We start from the raw sequence: 17,271 nt of genomic DNA, 5'->3' as shown, positions 1-17,271 counted from the left end.
TCCTAAGAGACACCTTTCTAGGTATTAAATTGTCAAAAGATAATAAAATGAATAATTAATGTAAGATTAAAAAAATGTGTCTAGTTATAGTGTCTTTATTCAAGTGTCTGTCTTTTATGTAAGACACTGGCTTTTCTGTTGCTTTATTTTAAATTATAATATGCACAAATTGTGGCATTCGACAATATCTACCTTTGTGCTAACTGGTGAAGGCAGGCTTGGGAGCAGGGAGGAAATCTGCTAATCTGAATGCAGTTCATCTTTCCTAATGCCATTCTTTGCCATTTTACAGATGTAGTTATCTCATCACACTTGCAAGTGAAAACCTGTTTTTTACAAATTAACATTGCAAATAATGTGAGTTGCAAGAAGGAAAGCCAGATTTTAAAAATCGGTCCACTTTTCTGTTAGTTTGCAAATTACGGTGACAGAAAGGTGTCTCACTTATGCTGGAAGAGAGGAATGCTATATGGGGCAGCAGTGTGACTGAGTTAAAGCTCACCAGGTTTGTTCTGCTTTCAGAAGTATGTTATTAGCAGGAGCAAAACACCTGAAATTTTGTGCAGTACAAATAACATTATAATTTATAGAAAAAAGCACAGATCTTAGTTTAAAACTCCCAAACTCTAAACCTCTTGTTAATTTGCTTTAGCATGTTCTTCTAGGATGCCTTTCTTCAAGGAAAGTCATGTCCTTTTCAATTTAATTTCCCTGGCTCATAGTGTTCAAGTCACCAAGTTTGAAACAATTCAGCTGTCTGTTAGCATGAAGAGGTGGCGTTCTCTGGCCCTTAAATTTTGTAGTCAATAACTATCACAAGCTGTGAGTGTTTGGTTGCCTTGTGTAGGGGGGGGGGTGTTTGTTTGTTTCTTAAGCACAATTACAAGGGAAATACTGTGTTCCATAATCTTGATTAACTTGAAACAAGTCTTACTACAAATTCCCCTTCCTCGTAAGAGGAAGCCACACTCAGGGTATTTGAAGTTCATACACTGGAGATAAGATGCTAAACCTTTAAAAATAAGTACTTTTAAAGCTCAGGCTTCTTTAGGTACTTAAAATCTGTGGCAAATGAGATTGATTTATGTAGACCAGAGTATCAACGAGCTTTGTTTGTGTAGAAGTGTGCAGGAGGTCTTAAATTCATTTTTGTTTAGAGGCTTAATACAACCTCTTTGGACTGCTTATCACAGTAGATCTTAAGCAGAATGTATGTAGTAAGTAGCATAAATTTAGGCTGGGTAAGTTTTCACAGAGATTATCAGTATGATAAAAAGGCTCTCCTTTAAAATGTGGCTTACAAAGGTGTCTAAAGTGGTATCTGATAAGATACCAGATGAAAATGCACTTCTCTCCTGTTTCTGCAACATGTGACTTCTGCTAACAAAACTTCCTTTTATTTAAGCTGGAGAGGAAGTGACGATCTATCGGCTAGAAGAAAGTTCACCTATGAACCTTGGTAAAAGCATGTCTTCCTGGTCCCAGCATGGCATGGCTGCAATGATCCAGGTCTTGTCACAGGAGGAGATGGATGGGGGTCTGCGCAGAGCCATGAAGGTCATTTGTACTTGGTCAGAGAATGACATTTTAAAGTTGGGACAAGTATTTATTGTGAAGTCTTTTCTGCCAGAAGTGGTTCAAACTTGGCAAAAGATCTTTCATGATGGCACAGTGTTACATCTCTGCCTGAGGGTGAGTTTGGACTTGAAGGCACACTGACTGGTCTAGCCTGATGTGCCTGAAATGCTATACTGCTTATGTGTGAATGTCATCAGCATGGTTGACATGTGGTTTGATGTTAACTTTTGGAAAGGAAAAAGGTTTTGAGGAAGATATATCTCCCATTTGTAAACATATACAATCAGATGTTTGTTTGGTTTGTTTGTTTTGATCAATTCATGGCACGTTTCTTCATGAAAATGAAAGTAGCGCTGATAACATTATTTTCTTCAGGAAATCCAACAGCAAAGGGCTGCCCAGAAGTTAATCTATACCTTCAATCAAATGAAGCCTCATACTATTCCCTATACTCCAAGGTAAAATCACTGTCTTTATGTACTAGGTGCCATAGGTCTCTCTGCTTCGCTGTGTCCCAGGCATTCTTCTCCATAGTGGATTGAAATAGCTGCTGCTTAGATAGTCTGATGATTTTAACAGGAAAGACAAGCAGCTTTGAACTTAGTCTTTATAGCTACATGTGATGGCAAAGTAAGCTGCTTCGCAATGCTGTTCCTGAGACTTAAGCAAGAATTGCCTTTTATACTGTTAATATAATACAATTTGATATAACTCATTTACAGAGGGCTGAAGTAAACCAGATTATGTTGTTTGTCCATAAACTATGTTTTCTAATCAAGTGCCTTCTTTTGAGAGTTATCAAAATGAGAAAACCTCTGTGCTGTCTGCCATTTGCTACCTCCTATTGTTCAAAACATTCCAGCTAGGGAAGATGTGTCCTCCTTTTTGGTATATTTGCTTTGCATCACACTGTGTGCTGACTGTGAGGATGTTCATTATCCTGCCAGCTCCTGATAGACAGCATTTATATCTACAGGTTCCTGGAAGTTTTCCTCATCTACTGCCATTCAGCGAACCAGTGGCTAACCATTGAGAAGTACATGACGGGCGAGTTTCGGAAATACAACAACAACAATGGAGATGAGATCACGCCCAGCAGCTTGCTGGAAGAGCTGATGCTTGCTTTCTCTCACTGGACCTACGTGTACACACGTGGGGAGCTTCTTGTTCTGGATTTGCAAGGTGACTGCTAGCATGGGATCACCATTTGAAAACCGATGAAAAGCAATTTTATCAAAAGAGAATTTCATATTGAGGAATGGGCCAAATTCTGGTCTCAATTGACATACTGGCAAAGCTCAAAACCCCCTGGATGTCTGTGCACTGGTATATGAGAATCCACAGAAACACTCTGGATTAATGTATGTGTAAGGGGAAAATAATTTGGCTTCAAATGCATCTAGGCTGAATGGGCAAAAGACTAGGTAGATGAAGTGTTCAGGACCATTTCACCCAGCTCCAGAAAAACACTCTACAGTTAAGGTATTTTTGTCAAGATATATAAATAATAGAAACTTAAGCATACCTATGTATCTATGCACACTTAGTATATACGTATACCTGTCAGAAGAGTGCGAAGTGCTATCTGTATTTTTTTTTTCATATTAATAAATCTGTAAGCAGTTTACATAAGCTGGAAGCCTGAATGCTATTCACAAAGTCTGGTGACTCCTTCAAAGAACATGTGATCACTTTACATATGTAAGTGGGAACATGGCATATTTTAAGGAGGTAAAAGTTGACAATGTTCAGAAGATGAACAGCACCCATCAAACAGTATAAACACAATTGTTTGTCATTTCTGTCAAGAGAAATGTGTATGGGTAGACAGGGACTTAACATATTTACATTTTACAGCATTCAGAATCTGTGAATTACAAAAAGACATGCTTATTATGCAAAATAAACCTATAATTCCATCCATGCCTTCATTTGGTTTTAGCTGCAGATGAAAAAAAAAACCAAACATGAAGAGTGTGTCTTCACTCTAGCCTGCTAGAATTTGTCTGAAGTTTGCTTGGGTTTTTTATACAACTCTCGACAGTTCCAGACCAATTGTCTTGGCTCAGACACAGACAATTTAAACATCTATGTAAATCTCATCAAGACTGGAGCTTCAGTTTCCATCCCAAGCAAACTGAAATCTGGTCTAATTTTGGCCTTATGCTTATCTTCTCTAATCTGGAGGAAAAGTGCAAGGGCTGCTCCCCTTGAATTTCTAATAGGATTAATTTCTATCGCTGTTTACTGTATAATACCAGTGCCATCTCCACATACACATATACCACATCTTGTCCAATCTACATCAATTAAAATGATTTTCATTGAAGAGTACTGCAATTTCAGGGTTTTTCAGTCATAATATGCTATTTCCATAGACTTTATTGTTGTTTGTTGCAGAATATAAACTTACCATTAGTCACCTATTGAAATAAAAATAATTGCGTATCATATGATCATGGACTTATTTTGTTAGTGTAAAAGCACACCAATTTCCTGAGATATATGAAAAAAGCTTTCTGTTAAAATGGTAGTGTGTCACCAGTTTGGGGAAAATGGCAAAGGAGGTATCAGCATTCAATATCATAATTAAATTGTTTGTTTAATATGCTCCAATGGCCACCAGAAGAAAAAAGGGATAACAGACCTAAGCATTTGCACATCACCAAGCTGTGGCTTGTTGTTGTTGTTTTTTTTTTTACTTTGAAGAGAATCTGTATCTGAGAATAGATCTGTTGGTATAAGGAATGTCCACATATGATATAATACCTATAGTCCAACTTCAATAGCAGTGTTACAGTGGCTACATTTTACTTAGTTGAGCTTCATCGTAATATTTAGTGCATTTGCATAAGCCCTCCATCTACATATAAATAAATCCCAAAGCAGCTGAAGTCAGGACTGTAATTAGAACTCTATATTTTTGCCAACACTCAACAGATTTTTATACACGTAATGATTTCTTTTTAAGTCAGGATCACTTTAACTAAAACACTTTATGACCTACAAAGAACATGGATAATTACAATTTAGTTAAGTGACAGATTATGAAATCATGTCTACCTTCTTTTGTAACATATTCTGTTGACTTTGTTGTAGGTGTTGGGGAAAACCTTACAGATCCATCTGTGATTAAACCTGAAGACAAAAAGTAGGTTATTTCTGATGACATTATCATTCACTTCAGAAATTCTGCTAACAGTCTGTATACTTTGGGTATCTTATTTGTTATGGTTTCTGTGAGAGATTTAATTATTTTTTGCATGGTGTTTGGGCTGTGGACCTGCAGGCCTGTAAGTGTCCTAACTCCCAACATGTGGTGCGTGATGTATGAAAGGTGGGGAAACTCTGTGTTGCTGTGCTGGCAGCATGGGAGTTTTCCGGGGCTATGCAGGGAGAGCAGGAAAGGGAGACAGAAGACCCTGTAAGTCTTTTCACAAATTTGCGCCAAAGAGGATCATCGGTAACTTGAATGTAGCAGTCTGGTTTCCCCTGCCTGGTGGGGCACTGTGTTATTGATTATATGGGGCCACAATGGCTTGAGAAGATGAGGAGAGGGCCTCTGGATCTCCAGCCTTTCTGATAGATTCTAGTGGTGCATTTAAGCATGCTGCACGTTACAGTCCCACGGCTGTGATACAGGGATCGTAAATCTTACATGGAAAGTTACAAAAACTAGAGAGACTAAATGAAGCAGCAGTCAGCCTTTATGCATCAAATTTCAGAATCAGAATTATGGCCATTCTCCCATCCTGGGACCATGCTCCTTACTAGCATTTGCTGTAGTGAGAGAAGAAGCGGTGGTGTTGATGGTTGATCTACTGCAGGGTCCTCTTCTCTGCAGAGTCTTCCTAAACACACACATCTCTTCAGCTGTGCCCTCCTGTCCCTGCCCCTCCATTGCCTTGTGCTCAGCTCGGTTGCCTCTTGCTCAGCTCATGTCATCTGATTGAAGGTGTGTCTCATGTTTGTAAGGAAGGAAGATATAAATATGAATAGTCTGATTTAATACAAAGACCAATTAACTATAGAAATATCAGATGACATGCCCAGAATTCAGAACAAGTTAATAATGGCAGAAGGTTCTTAGTTCTGGGACCATTATTAGTATTTAATTAATAAGATCAGTAATAAATAACCGCATTAGTGTTGTCTGAATGTTTAATTATCAAAGTAGGCATATTGGCCATCTAATATTTATTTCAGAAGCAACATCAGAAATATGCTGAGCACCTCACAGTGACAAAGTCTTTGCCCTAAGTAGGTCATGGAACTGTGACAAAAGCGTAAGCATAAGTAGCACAGGGTAGAAAGGCGGAGAGATCAGTCATGTACTTGTTCACGAGATTTTAGCAAACATTTTTAAGGTATTGCTACAGATATAAAAGTCTGGTTTCCTACTGTTCAAGTGCATATTTTATATTAACGGTAGCATAAACTGTAATTGGTATTACTGAAGACTGCAGCTAGTCATTGATCACAGTACTTCACATGACAACTTAGCTTATCCTGTTAAAAACAGGAATAATATTTATCTACATTAACTTGTTCATTAGTGTCCTTCTGGGTTATTTTTGTTATAAACAATTTTGTCATGCTTAGTAAAATTTGATCACACAGATCTTATTTTCAGAACTTTTTGCTGTTTTGTTTTTTACCATCTGCAAAACAGTCAAGTTCTAGTTAAAGAACGAGTGTTGATTAATTAATCAAAACCAGCTTGATTTTCTTATTTTCAGAGAAATCTTCAGAACAGCAAATTGTGAAACTACATAGTTTTGATTCGGGGATCTGAGGGAATAAGGCAGTGAAACCATGGATAGATTCTGTAAGCAGCTAGCAGATACCAAATTCTAAGAAACACTTTCTAAAATAGTCATACAATAACAATGTAAAAGCACTCTCTTTGCTCTAACCTTCGTTTGCTCATAACACTTCTGGCAGTAGCAAGATCTGTTTTAAGTTTTTGTTTGTAGGTAAGATGCTTAATCAAAACCTGTGCACTGCCTCAAAAGTTGCTTTGAGCTCACATTCTCTCAGAAGCCTAGGAGAAAATAGATGACATCTGACTGACAGGGCTGATTCAGATTTTAGCACTAGTTACAGTTAAATTATTTATGCTTTGCTTCTTTAATTCCATTGACTTAGTGGCTCATGTCATTGTCTTGTAATGAGTCTTCTCCTTCATGCATCCTGCATGCTGTATTGAAATGGACTTTGTAATGGCAAAATGTGACCTCTAGCTCTGTGACAGTACATTGCGTCTTGGTTTTATATACGGTACCAGAACAAAAATTACAGACCTGTTTGGAAAGTATGCCTGATACGATGACATCTGAGACAGTTCCTGAGCTGATGTAAATTGGTGTTAGTTGATGGGTATTTAACATCAATTGAAGATCTGTCCGTGTGCACTGCATAGGATGTATGAAGTGATAAAATGATGCAGGCATAGTGTTCACAAAAAGGTTTCCTTTAACAGCAGAAATATTAATAATTGAGCCACATCAGTAAGGTCGTGACACAGTGCAGTCCCTGTAGACAGCTGTACCGCTCAAACGTTGAAAAGAATTGCCCCCATAGGCCAAACTCTGGATGCTCTTCTTAGCATATACTTCTTGCCAAATCCACTGTAAAGTCCACACAGAGCTTTCACAAATGCTGTAGAGCAGATTCAGAGATGAGAAGAATAGTGGACTGAGCTTCAATTTGGAAAGAATGAATGCATTAGGCCTGATGAGGGAGGTGAGAAAAAGCATGCTGGCTATCAAAAATCTCACTACAAACATGAAAAGGCAGAGTCAGTGGTTATAGGTCTCTTGCTCTCCCCTGTGAAAGCTCTTGAGCAGACAGTGATAGGTTGAAGGGTTTAGTAAAGAGTGGAGACTATGTTCTCCGAAGCTACTTGTTAGCATGCATTTGAAGAACAAATATATTGAATATTTTCCAAGCTGTGCACTCCAACCAAACAATTTACATCTGAATTGCTGCCAGTAGACAAAACTTTGCTGTAGAAACCTACACAACTGAAACTGGTGGACTGGAAGCTAAATCCACAAAAGCATACTGAATAAATGACTTGGGCGCCTCCCTGGAAGGGTGCTGTTTGCTATGAAGCCCTCCACAGCTGTTTACCTTCCATTAGTAAAGCCCTGTAGATCTCTTTTTGTCTGCTTTGAGCATTTGTAGCTCTGGACTACAAGGAGCACTTTTCGCATCAGCACAGTCTGGCCAGGATGAGCCTGATACAACGTGGTAGGCATTTATGGAGCATAACTGTTAGGTAAGATTTTGCACAAAAGGAAGAACATGTTTTGTTTAGGGTTTTTTTTAAGTCCATTAGCTTACATGAACACATGCTAGGGGTACAGGAAAGCTGGGATCAATATTTGTCCCTCCTCAGGAGACAAAATCGGACCTTTAATAACCTGGACAGTGACCTTGTTTATAAATTGTTTGTAGGGTTAGAAGCCACCCAGAGAGTTTGGGTGGTTTCTCTTCTATATCAGGTAGTTCCTGGCTTTACAGGTCCTGTACAGACAAGTCTTAAGGTCTTCCAGGGGTGACCTTAAAAATTCCAAGAGCCTCTGTTTTCAATAGTTTGCTGTCATTAGTGTCTGAATGATCTTTTCCTTCTTGAAACATTTCTTTCTGGTCCTGTGCACTGTAGACAAAGAGAAAAAAAAATGCAACAAGCTCATAGATAGTTACTATTATCTTCAATTTATTTTTCATTATTATTTTTTTTAGGCCAGCCCCTAATCTTGTAGTGTATGCCATGATTTCTAAACTATTGGTAATTTTTTAAATTTTCCTAATTTGTCCCGATATATCTTGAAATAGTTTTCCAAATTTAAGTACAATATTCTTCTTGAACCATTGCCAGTGCTGACTAGAGAGAACAGATAGTTCACATACATTGCAGGCAGTATCCCTGTTTATCTCACAACAGCATGAGAAAATTAAGTCTGTCTTGTGCTACTTGCTGCCCCTCATGTGGAATAACAGATCAAAGGAAGTATCAGAGTGGTTCTTTAGCCTTGGAATTAGTGAAGTCTTCTCAATGTCCTATAAATGCCCAAGAAATTACTTAACTGTGTTCTGTTCTTACTGGCATTTTACCAGATTATACCAAAGGATAGAAATGGCCACATAGTACTGTGTCATTTAAAGTATGTGTATGGAACTTAAATAGTATTTCCCTTTTTGCCTCATTTGATGTACTAATTTGCAGTAAAGGCTGATTAGACAAGTCCTTCAGATAATCCAAGAGATAGATTGTCTTTAGTGTCTAGCAGAAATTAGAGATATACTACGCTTTCTATAGCAGTTTTGGCTGATCACTGCTTTTCTCCTTTGTAAAAGGGGAGAGCGTTGTACTTGAAAACTTCCTTGTTTGGAGAGAATATATTTTGTTAGTGTGGATTAAAGATAGATTTGAGAGTGTTAAAATATTTTTCTGTAGCTTCTCAGAGCTATAATTGATTTCAGATTTTAAAATGTGTTGTTTCCACTCTGCATATCATTAAAACAAAATGCTAGCATTCATAAAGTTTCTTTGGAAGTATTTCTTGTGTGCAGTGCTCTGTGATGTCTAGGATGTCCATTAAATTATTGAGAATAATGTTGGAGCAATATGAAAATTAATGAACACTGATCTTTCAGACTACATTAATAATCTGTTATAATTACGTGATACTTCTAATACATGTGTATATAACTTGCTTCTGTTTGTGTCAGCTTCATTCAGAATATAAATACTCTTCCACAAATGGATCTCCTAGTAATGTTGCTGAATTGGCCTGCATGCAGACACACAGAAATTAGCATAGGAAGAAGCCAATAAATTTTAAAGTGTTGCTTGTCAGCAGCATACTGTGGGGTTTTTTTAATTTATTTTCTTCTTTTTTTTTTTCTTTTCCTTTTTTTTTTTTTTTTTTTTTGTGTGTGCTGCTTGTTGGTGTGACTATGGCTCTGCTTGCTTTTGGCTTTCTGTTCTTAAATAAGGTAAAAGTCAGTCCTTGATAGGTCTGGTTTGTTCCCAGATGCCTACTGTCAAAACCAGAACCAAACCATTTGCTTGATGAGAACGAGTGGTGGCTGCAACAGAGTCACTCAGATTCTGGTGTATGTTGTCTAAATGTCACTGTGCCCAAAATTTTTTTGAACGTTTTAGTGGGAACTGCTGGGTTTGTCCTGTCTTGTGCTAGAGCATCTCTGAGATGCAGCAGCAAGGAAAAGTGGTATGAGGTATATGTAGGATAATACTTTGCCAGAACTGGCAGTTTTCTTGTCAGAAAGCTAAGAAACTTGTGGTACATGCTAAGCTTTGATTGTCTTTATAGAAAGGGCTAATATCTCTGATTTAAGAAAGGGAAAACATCATAATTTCACTCCCCTGCAATTGCTTTTTTTTTCCCAAGTTCCTCGATTTAATACTATTTCTTTTAGGTCTGGAAAGATGGCGTTTGGACCAGCAAACCTAGGAGAAGGTGCAATAAGAAATTTCATCACAAAGCATCGTTGTAACTCATGCTGCAGGAAGCTGAAACTTCCAGGTATGCAAAGTAAAGATTGATTTTTTTATCGATGTATTACTTTTTTAAAGTGCAATGAAGTAAAGGCCTAGGCATGCTATAAAGACAAGAACCAAAATCGTGTTGAGCTGAAAGATTATAGCAGGCACACTCTCTGTGCAAAAGCAGATGTGAGAATATTGCTCTTTGGCTTTGCTCTTGCCCAGAACCTGCGTAAAGGTTGGACTCTTTCAACCTGATGTTTGCATGCAGCACAAAAACTTCTACCCATTGAATTCTTTCCACTGCTTTGCAATATGACAGCTCATTTTCCCAGGGTCGTCACTACAGGTAACATCAGCAATAACTTTGAGAATGAGTATTTATCTAAAAATTGGCAATGCATTAGCCAGGGAAAAACTCACTGAAGGTTTCCTGGCCCTGGGACAGGGTGCTGTACACTGTAGGCTTAACTTCTGCTTAGTTGGATTGCCTGTTATTTATGTTGGGTTTGATAGAATGTGCTTCCGTTTGATGTGGGGCAAATTTAAAAGATTCAAAGCCAAAACATTGCTATTCTGGATGAATTTCCATGCACCTATTTTTTTCAAGGAAAAAGCTCCTTACTTTCAGTGCCTACATGGAGTAATAATTGCTGTTTGATTCTGAAACAGAAACTGAAGTGTTACTGTTTTTCATCATTTGTGTCTGTGGCACCTAGAGATAATGGAGGGAAAAATAATCTGAATTAGTATAGTCAGGGAAAGTTTGTTCATTTCAGCTCAGACCATTTTGGGTCCCCCCAGGGCTTTCATGCCCCTGGCTCCGATTTGCCCCACTGCAGATTTTCTTCCTCCTGGAAAGAAGCTGCCACCAGTCACTGGGTTGGACACTGCCTGGGGTGTACATGCTTTTCAAACATTTTCTTTGCTGCATCATTGAATTTATTTGCTTGCCATAGATTTGAGAAGTGACTACATACTGGAAAGGATTGGTCCAGCCTTTGAAACAGAAATGGAGACAAGCACCAGAGAAGCTGAGGATGCGGACGAGCCTTTAGAGTATGACACGCGGCTGTGAAGCGGTGGCTGTGAGCTGACCCTGTGTGCTGGCGTGCTCAAAAACCTGCCCCTTTTCACTGCTGTAGGCCAGTCCAAAAGAAGAAAATTCAGGTGTCTGAGTGCAGCATCTGTCTGCCCTCAACAGACCCTGTAGGCAAGGAATTAAAAAAAAACCCTCTTTATTTACTCCCCTTTCATGCTCTTGTGCTGATCTTTCTGGTACAGTTCAGTGAATTGCCAGGAGCAGGTCATCCCTTAGCTGGATGAACTGTCTCATCATTAATTTTCAGAGGAAGAGACCACTCTGCCCCATGCTCAGTTTTCCATGGGCATAGGAGGCTCTCCAGGAAACTGCAGAAATATTACTTTATTGTTGATTTTGATGCAGAGACAAACCAAGAATGTATGAGTAATGAATTAATGGTTTAAACAATAGTCACTGATATAGCAGGTAGACTGAAAAAATTCATGGGAATTTCACCTTGAATTCTTTTCACGTACCAAGAACAAGTCAAACAATGAAGGACTAGATAGTGGACCCACATTTTCAGTTGATGAAATCAATAAATATATGATCTTTAGTACAAACATAAAGAGTAACCTTGAATGTGATTCAACTTCTAACCAGGACCTGCCTTTGTTTGTAATATTGTATCTTCAGCATGTTTTAAAGTTGTAATTGTCAAAAAAGATTTTGTAAGTCACAAATAATAATGTTTTCCAGTAAGCATTAGCTTCTTGTTTTCAAAGTCAGGCTGTATGTAGGACTTTTGTCTAACAGTGGTCGGATTCTATGTTTGTGTTTGCAGCATCTGTTTTTATTGATATAATCTGATTTCAGTAGAAGTTCACAAACCACAAAAAGCAATTATGTGCAATATGATTTTTCTAGAATAAAGATTGTAATGAAGTGCTCAGCAGAAGTATCTCTCATACAGGTAGTATTGTATTACAGATCACATCTATCATTAAATAACTTTGTACTTTCTTACTGAGTAGAAATACCTGATGTTAAAAAGTTAAGTCAAGAGAAACCTATACTTGAATAAGAAACAAAATAATATTTCTACCACGGCTGATAATTTTTAATGCGTAAGGGGATATTTGTTATGATTTATCATTCATTTGGTATATTTAGAAAGTGTCTGTGTACACACAGAGTTAACAGTTACGTGTTCCCAGTCTTTATATTGTTTATGATATGATGATGGCATTGAAGTAATCACCTATGCTATGTTCAGCTGAGATGCCTTCAGTTCCTGAGAGCATCCTGAAGACATTTTTCTTGCTTTTTATCTTTTTAAAAATAGTTTTATAAGATTTTTGATGGAGAATCCTGACCTTCCTCCATATTAGATTATATTATTCATGTTGCAAAAAATGTACTTCCCTTTAGATTCTTTGGAAGCAATCAAATGTATCAGAAGGTTTAGCTTGTCTGTGAAAAAGATTATTTAGTTGCATCTCAACAGAATGATGGTGGATTTTGAGCCCTTGCTGTAAGGTAGTAGTTCTTCTTCCTGCTATTATCATCTCAAAATTTGGCTTTAGGGAGAAATATGCTTACATCCATATATATATATACTTACATACTTTAAGGAAGTAATTTTCTATAAAGGATCTCTAACTGATAGTATGCCTTTAAATTCAGTTGAGTTAAATGACACATAAACATATCTTTAAAGCCAAGGACAATTTTAAGTCCTGTGCTGATAATGTTATTTTCCTCAATCATTGCCATAAATTCTAAGTGCATATGAATTAGACACAAAAAATAAACCTCACATCAGGCTGGGCCTGAGTATCTTTTGTTCCTTTTGAAGTTTTGAAGGTGTGCACAAGTCATACTTCAGATGATCTTTTCTTGACAACCCTTCTGGTCCCTTCAAGCATGAGTGGCTTCTGCATTCACAGCAATACTTGTGAGAATTCTTAAACTATATAGCTCAGTGTAGATTCATCTTGCTCCTTCTTTTTATGTACCTGTCAAGGTATGTACTACCATTCTGTCAATTTGGGGATAATCTGTGTTAAAATATGGTTGATATAAACATGTTTGGTATTTAATTTTGCTCAGTGTGAAGTACTAATGTGATGAAACATGGAGGCATTTGAAACTGTCTCATCATACACTTGTATCTTAGCACTAATTTTTCCATGCATAGAGATGTTGACTTAAAAATTCTAGTGATTCTGCTGGTTAATTAACTTTGCCTCATCTTTCTTTTTGCACTTTTTTTGGAAGGGCTGATTTACATTTCAATAAACTCTAAAATTGGGTATTTGGGTTAAGACCTTCCCCCCCCCCAGTTTTGACATAGTTCAGTAATAAATTATAATGAAAACAATCTGAAAAGGTTATTTTAATGTCTTTTGAGTCCTTGATGTTTTTCTTACTACACACTCTAGACATTCTTTAAATTGTCTTTTTATGTCTAAATACTGACCTCAGATTGAAGCCTATGTCCACTGAAAACATGAAAAAAAACCAGCAGCCTTTAACAGAAACAGCAATAAGCTGCATACTAAAACTGTGGTGCATGTGGAATTAAAGATGTTCAGAACTGGGTTCTTCTCTAGCTGCTTGACAATTAGTGCAGAAGAGGAAATCTTGCATGGCAAACCATAGGGTTTTCTGATTATTAGTTTAAATGTTTGTTTTTACTTAAAAGCATATTCAGGAATTAATTTTATTCTTCTGGTGGGTTCAAGAAAAAAAATGTCCTGTTTACTTTGCTTAAATAAGTAGGCAGTAAAGTTCTGAAAAAAAATTGAAACTGAAGTATTTATAAACTCCCATTTTAATATGAGCTTAAAAGAAGCTTATTTAGGAATTCTGTTGAGATTACTCAAAGCAAAATGTGTTTCTGGCAGCTGCTGCATTGGGGATGTAACTTAAACATTTGAAAAATATGCAGAAACTGCGAACCTCGTTCTTAGGAAGGCTTTTTTTATTTTCTTCTTTTTCATAGTTGTGGTGTATTCACGGTTATTCATTTATTGTTAGTGCAACAGAGACAGAAGGGATATTACATTTGTATTTTCTAGAAATGGATTTATATGTTTTGTCATTTTGTCAATCTATTTCATACCATTTCAAAAGAATAAAAATACATTTTCAAAATGTTTCTGTTCTTTATGGGTGTGGAATGAAATATTGTACTCCCCAGTACTAAGTGAAACAAGTAAAAGTAACATACAGATAATAATGCAGCTATTTTTGGTTTTAATCCCAAGGTAATAAACAGGTATTAATTCTATATTTATCATGTGGTTTCCAGCTAGCCTTTTGTTTTAGTGATGTAGTAGCATTAGTTTCTATTCTTGTAGTCAATATTCTTGCATCAAGAATATTTCTACACCTGCCCCATAAGTAAAAATTTATTTTTACAGAAGCAGAAAGTAGATACTCTGTGAGATATTTTATGTGTTTACTAGGTCATATTTTATTAGATGTTCAATAAACTTAGTAATTTTTTTTTTAGTTGAGATCCATGCTCAATTCTTTGGCAACTTGGTTGTTAGTAAACAAAATCACTGTTGCAGATTATAGAAAAAGAAATAGAGTCACTTTGACAGTCTTATTTTCTACTCCAGTTCTAGATCTGTGATGTAAAGAGCCTGTGTAGCCACTCTTGTAAACCAGGGGCTGATACAATGAATGGCATTTCATTGACTTCATTGTCAAATGTGTTCTTTTGTATCAGCTATCTTTTATACCTGATCTCCTTTCTTAGGATGTTGATGCCAGTTGCTTTCTGCTTGAAGAGTGATCCCAGAAATAAGGAGTGAACCAGGCTTTCTGTGCTGGTTTGACTCTGGCTGGTTGCCAAGTGTCCAACAAAGCTGCTCTATCAGTCCCTTCCTTGGCTGAACAAGGGAGAGAAACACTCATGGGCTGATATAAGCACAGGGAGAGATCACTCAGCAGTCACAATCTGTCCTGGCTTCAGCTTAAATGGAGGTAGTTTTCTTCCTATTAGCTGGTACACTCTCTGTTTGGGATTTAAAATGAGAATAACGTTGATAATGTCGATAATACACAGATGTTTTAGTTGTTGCTAAGTAGTCCAGGACTTTTCAGTTTCTCATGTCATGCCAAGCATACAAGAAGCTGGAAAGGAGAACAGCCAGGACAGCTGATCCAAATTGGTCAAAGGATATTCCATACCATATGATGTCATGCTCAGTATATATTTTGGGGGAAGCTAGCTAGAAGAATCAATGCTTGGGGATGGGCTAGGCATCAATTAGCGGGTCATGAGCGATTGCGTTGTTCATAATTCATTTTATATATTCTATTATTACTAATGTTGTTAATTTCTGTTCCTTTTCTGTCCTACTGAAATATCTTTATCTCAACCCACGAGTTTTGCTTTTATTTTTTTTTTTTAAATAATCTTCCTCATCCCACTGCTGTGGGGAGGTTGAGTGAGCTGCTGCGTGGTGTTGAGTTACCAGCCGGAGTTAATGCATGACACCATCACGGGCAAAACAGACTCAACTTGGCAAAATTAGTTTAATTTATCACAAATCAAATCAGAGTAGGATAGTGGGAAATAAGACATTAAATCTTGAAACACCTTCTCCTTATCCCTCCATTCTTCCCAAGCTCAACCTCACTCCTGATTTTCCCTACTTCCTCATCTCCAGCAGTGCATGGGGACAGGGAATGGGGTTTGCGGTCATTTCGTCACATGTTGTCCCTGCTACTCCTTCCTCATCACACTCTTCCCTGCTCCAGCCTTGGGTCCCTCCCACCGGAGACAGTCCTCCATTAACTTCTCCAAGCTGGGTCCTTCCCACAGGCTGCAGTTCTTCGTGAACTGCTCCAGCAAGGTCCCCTTCCACAGGGTTCCATCCTTCAGGAACAGACTGCTCCAGTGTGAATCCTCCATAGAGTCTCAAGTCCTGACAGCAAACGTGCTCTCTCCAAAGGGTCATAGTCTCCTTCAGGCACATCTACCTGCTCTGGCATTGGGTTCTCCCCAGGCTGCAAGTGGATCTCTGCTTTACCATGGACTTCCATGGGCTGCAGAGGACAATTGGATTCACCATGGTCTGCACCACAGGCTGCAGGGGAATCTCTTCTCTGGTGCCAGGAGCACCTCCTGCCCCTTCTACCTCACTGACCTCAGTGTCTGTAGAGTTGTTTCTCTCACATGTTCTCACTCTTCTCTCTGACTGCAACCGCTGTTGTGCAGCAACTTTTTGCCCTTCTTAAATACATTATCTCAGAGGTGCTATCACTATCACTAATTGGCTCAGCCCTGGCCAGAAGTGGGTCCATCTTGGAGCCAGATGGCATTGGCTCTGTCAGACATAGGGAGAGCTTCTGGCACCTCCTCACAGAAGCCACCTCTATAGCACCCCTAGGCTACCAAAACCTTGCCATGCAAACCCAATACACCTTCACAGCAGCTGTCATCACACAGAGCCGTCAAGCCTTTCCTTATTACTACACCTTTTGCAAGATCTGCTATAGCTTTTCAGGTTTTCTTTACTGTATTTGTTATTCTGGAAGACAGTTTGATCCCATAATTTATGGTAACTGTTCCTGGGGAGAAAAAAGTTCAAACTAAAACAAAACAAAAACTATTTTCCTCTTTGATATTGAAGAGTGTGTAAAGAGCTGCAATGCTCTGTTCATTTGCCTACCTGGCATTAGTTTTGTCTGCAGGGACACAGCAAGTAAACCAGTGTTTTAAAATAACCTGGGTTCATTTAGATGTTGGTGTTCAGTTGTGTTAAAGTGCTGACGATTAAAGAAGAAAAATCAGAGGAAAGTCCTGCAGAAAAGCAGTGACTTTGTTGCCTAAAGAAAGTCTGGCTGTGTTCTTTATTTCAGGGATTTAGGTAGATGGCTGAAACCTTTCATTCCTCAGGTTGTCGTTGAACAAAACTGATTTGGGTTTTGACACTGTGCAGGCAGTCCATAGCTGGCAGAACCAAGGAGGAGATGAGAGAGAAGGGGAAGTTGAGGTGCAGAGAACAGTGACTTCTGAGCCTTTCTTCTGCTGTTTTTCCTGACTGAACACTCATCCCACATTGCCAATGTCACCTTGTTTCTGTAGCCTGTTGCTCTACTAAGCACAGAACATTTGTGTGTACCATTC

At 38.1% G+C, this 17,271-nt stretch overlaps 1 protein-coding gene across 1 annotated transcript in view; it reads left to right on the top strand.

Annotated features, from left to right (window-relative positions):
• TRPM6 (transient receptor potential cation channel subfamily M member 6) overlaps positions 1 to 14,281 on the top strand; it is a 91,714-nt gene extending 77,433 nt beyond the window's left edge. The window contains exons 34-39 of the mRNA XM_065046003.1: positions 1,406 to 1,692; positions 1,954 to 2,036; positions 2,555 to 2,760; positions 4,678 to 4,729; positions 10,030 to 10,136; positions 11,056 to 14,281. Coding sequence (XP_064902075.1) covers positions 1,406 to 1,692; positions 1,954 to 2,036; positions 2,555 to 2,760; positions 4,678 to 4,729; positions 10,030 to 10,136; positions 11,056 to 11,174 — 854 coding nt within the window. The 3' untranslated portion in view covers positions 11,175 to 14,281. The remainder of the gene's footprint in view (positions 1 to 1,405; positions 1,693 to 1,953; positions 2,037 to 2,554; positions 2,761 to 4,677; positions 4,730 to 10,029; positions 10,137 to 11,055) is intronic.
• Positions 14,282 to 17,271: the final 2,990 nt, after the last annotated feature.

Source organism: Columba livia, chromosome Z (genome assembly GCF_036013475.1).
Source record: "Columba livia isolate bColLiv1 breed racing homer chromosome Z, bColLiv1.pat.W.v2, whole genome shotgun sequence".
Lineage (NCBI taxonomy): Eukaryota > Metazoa > Chordata > Aves > Columbiformes > Columbidae > Columba > Columba livia.
This window is presented reverse-complemented; position numbering and strand designations above follow the sequence as displayed.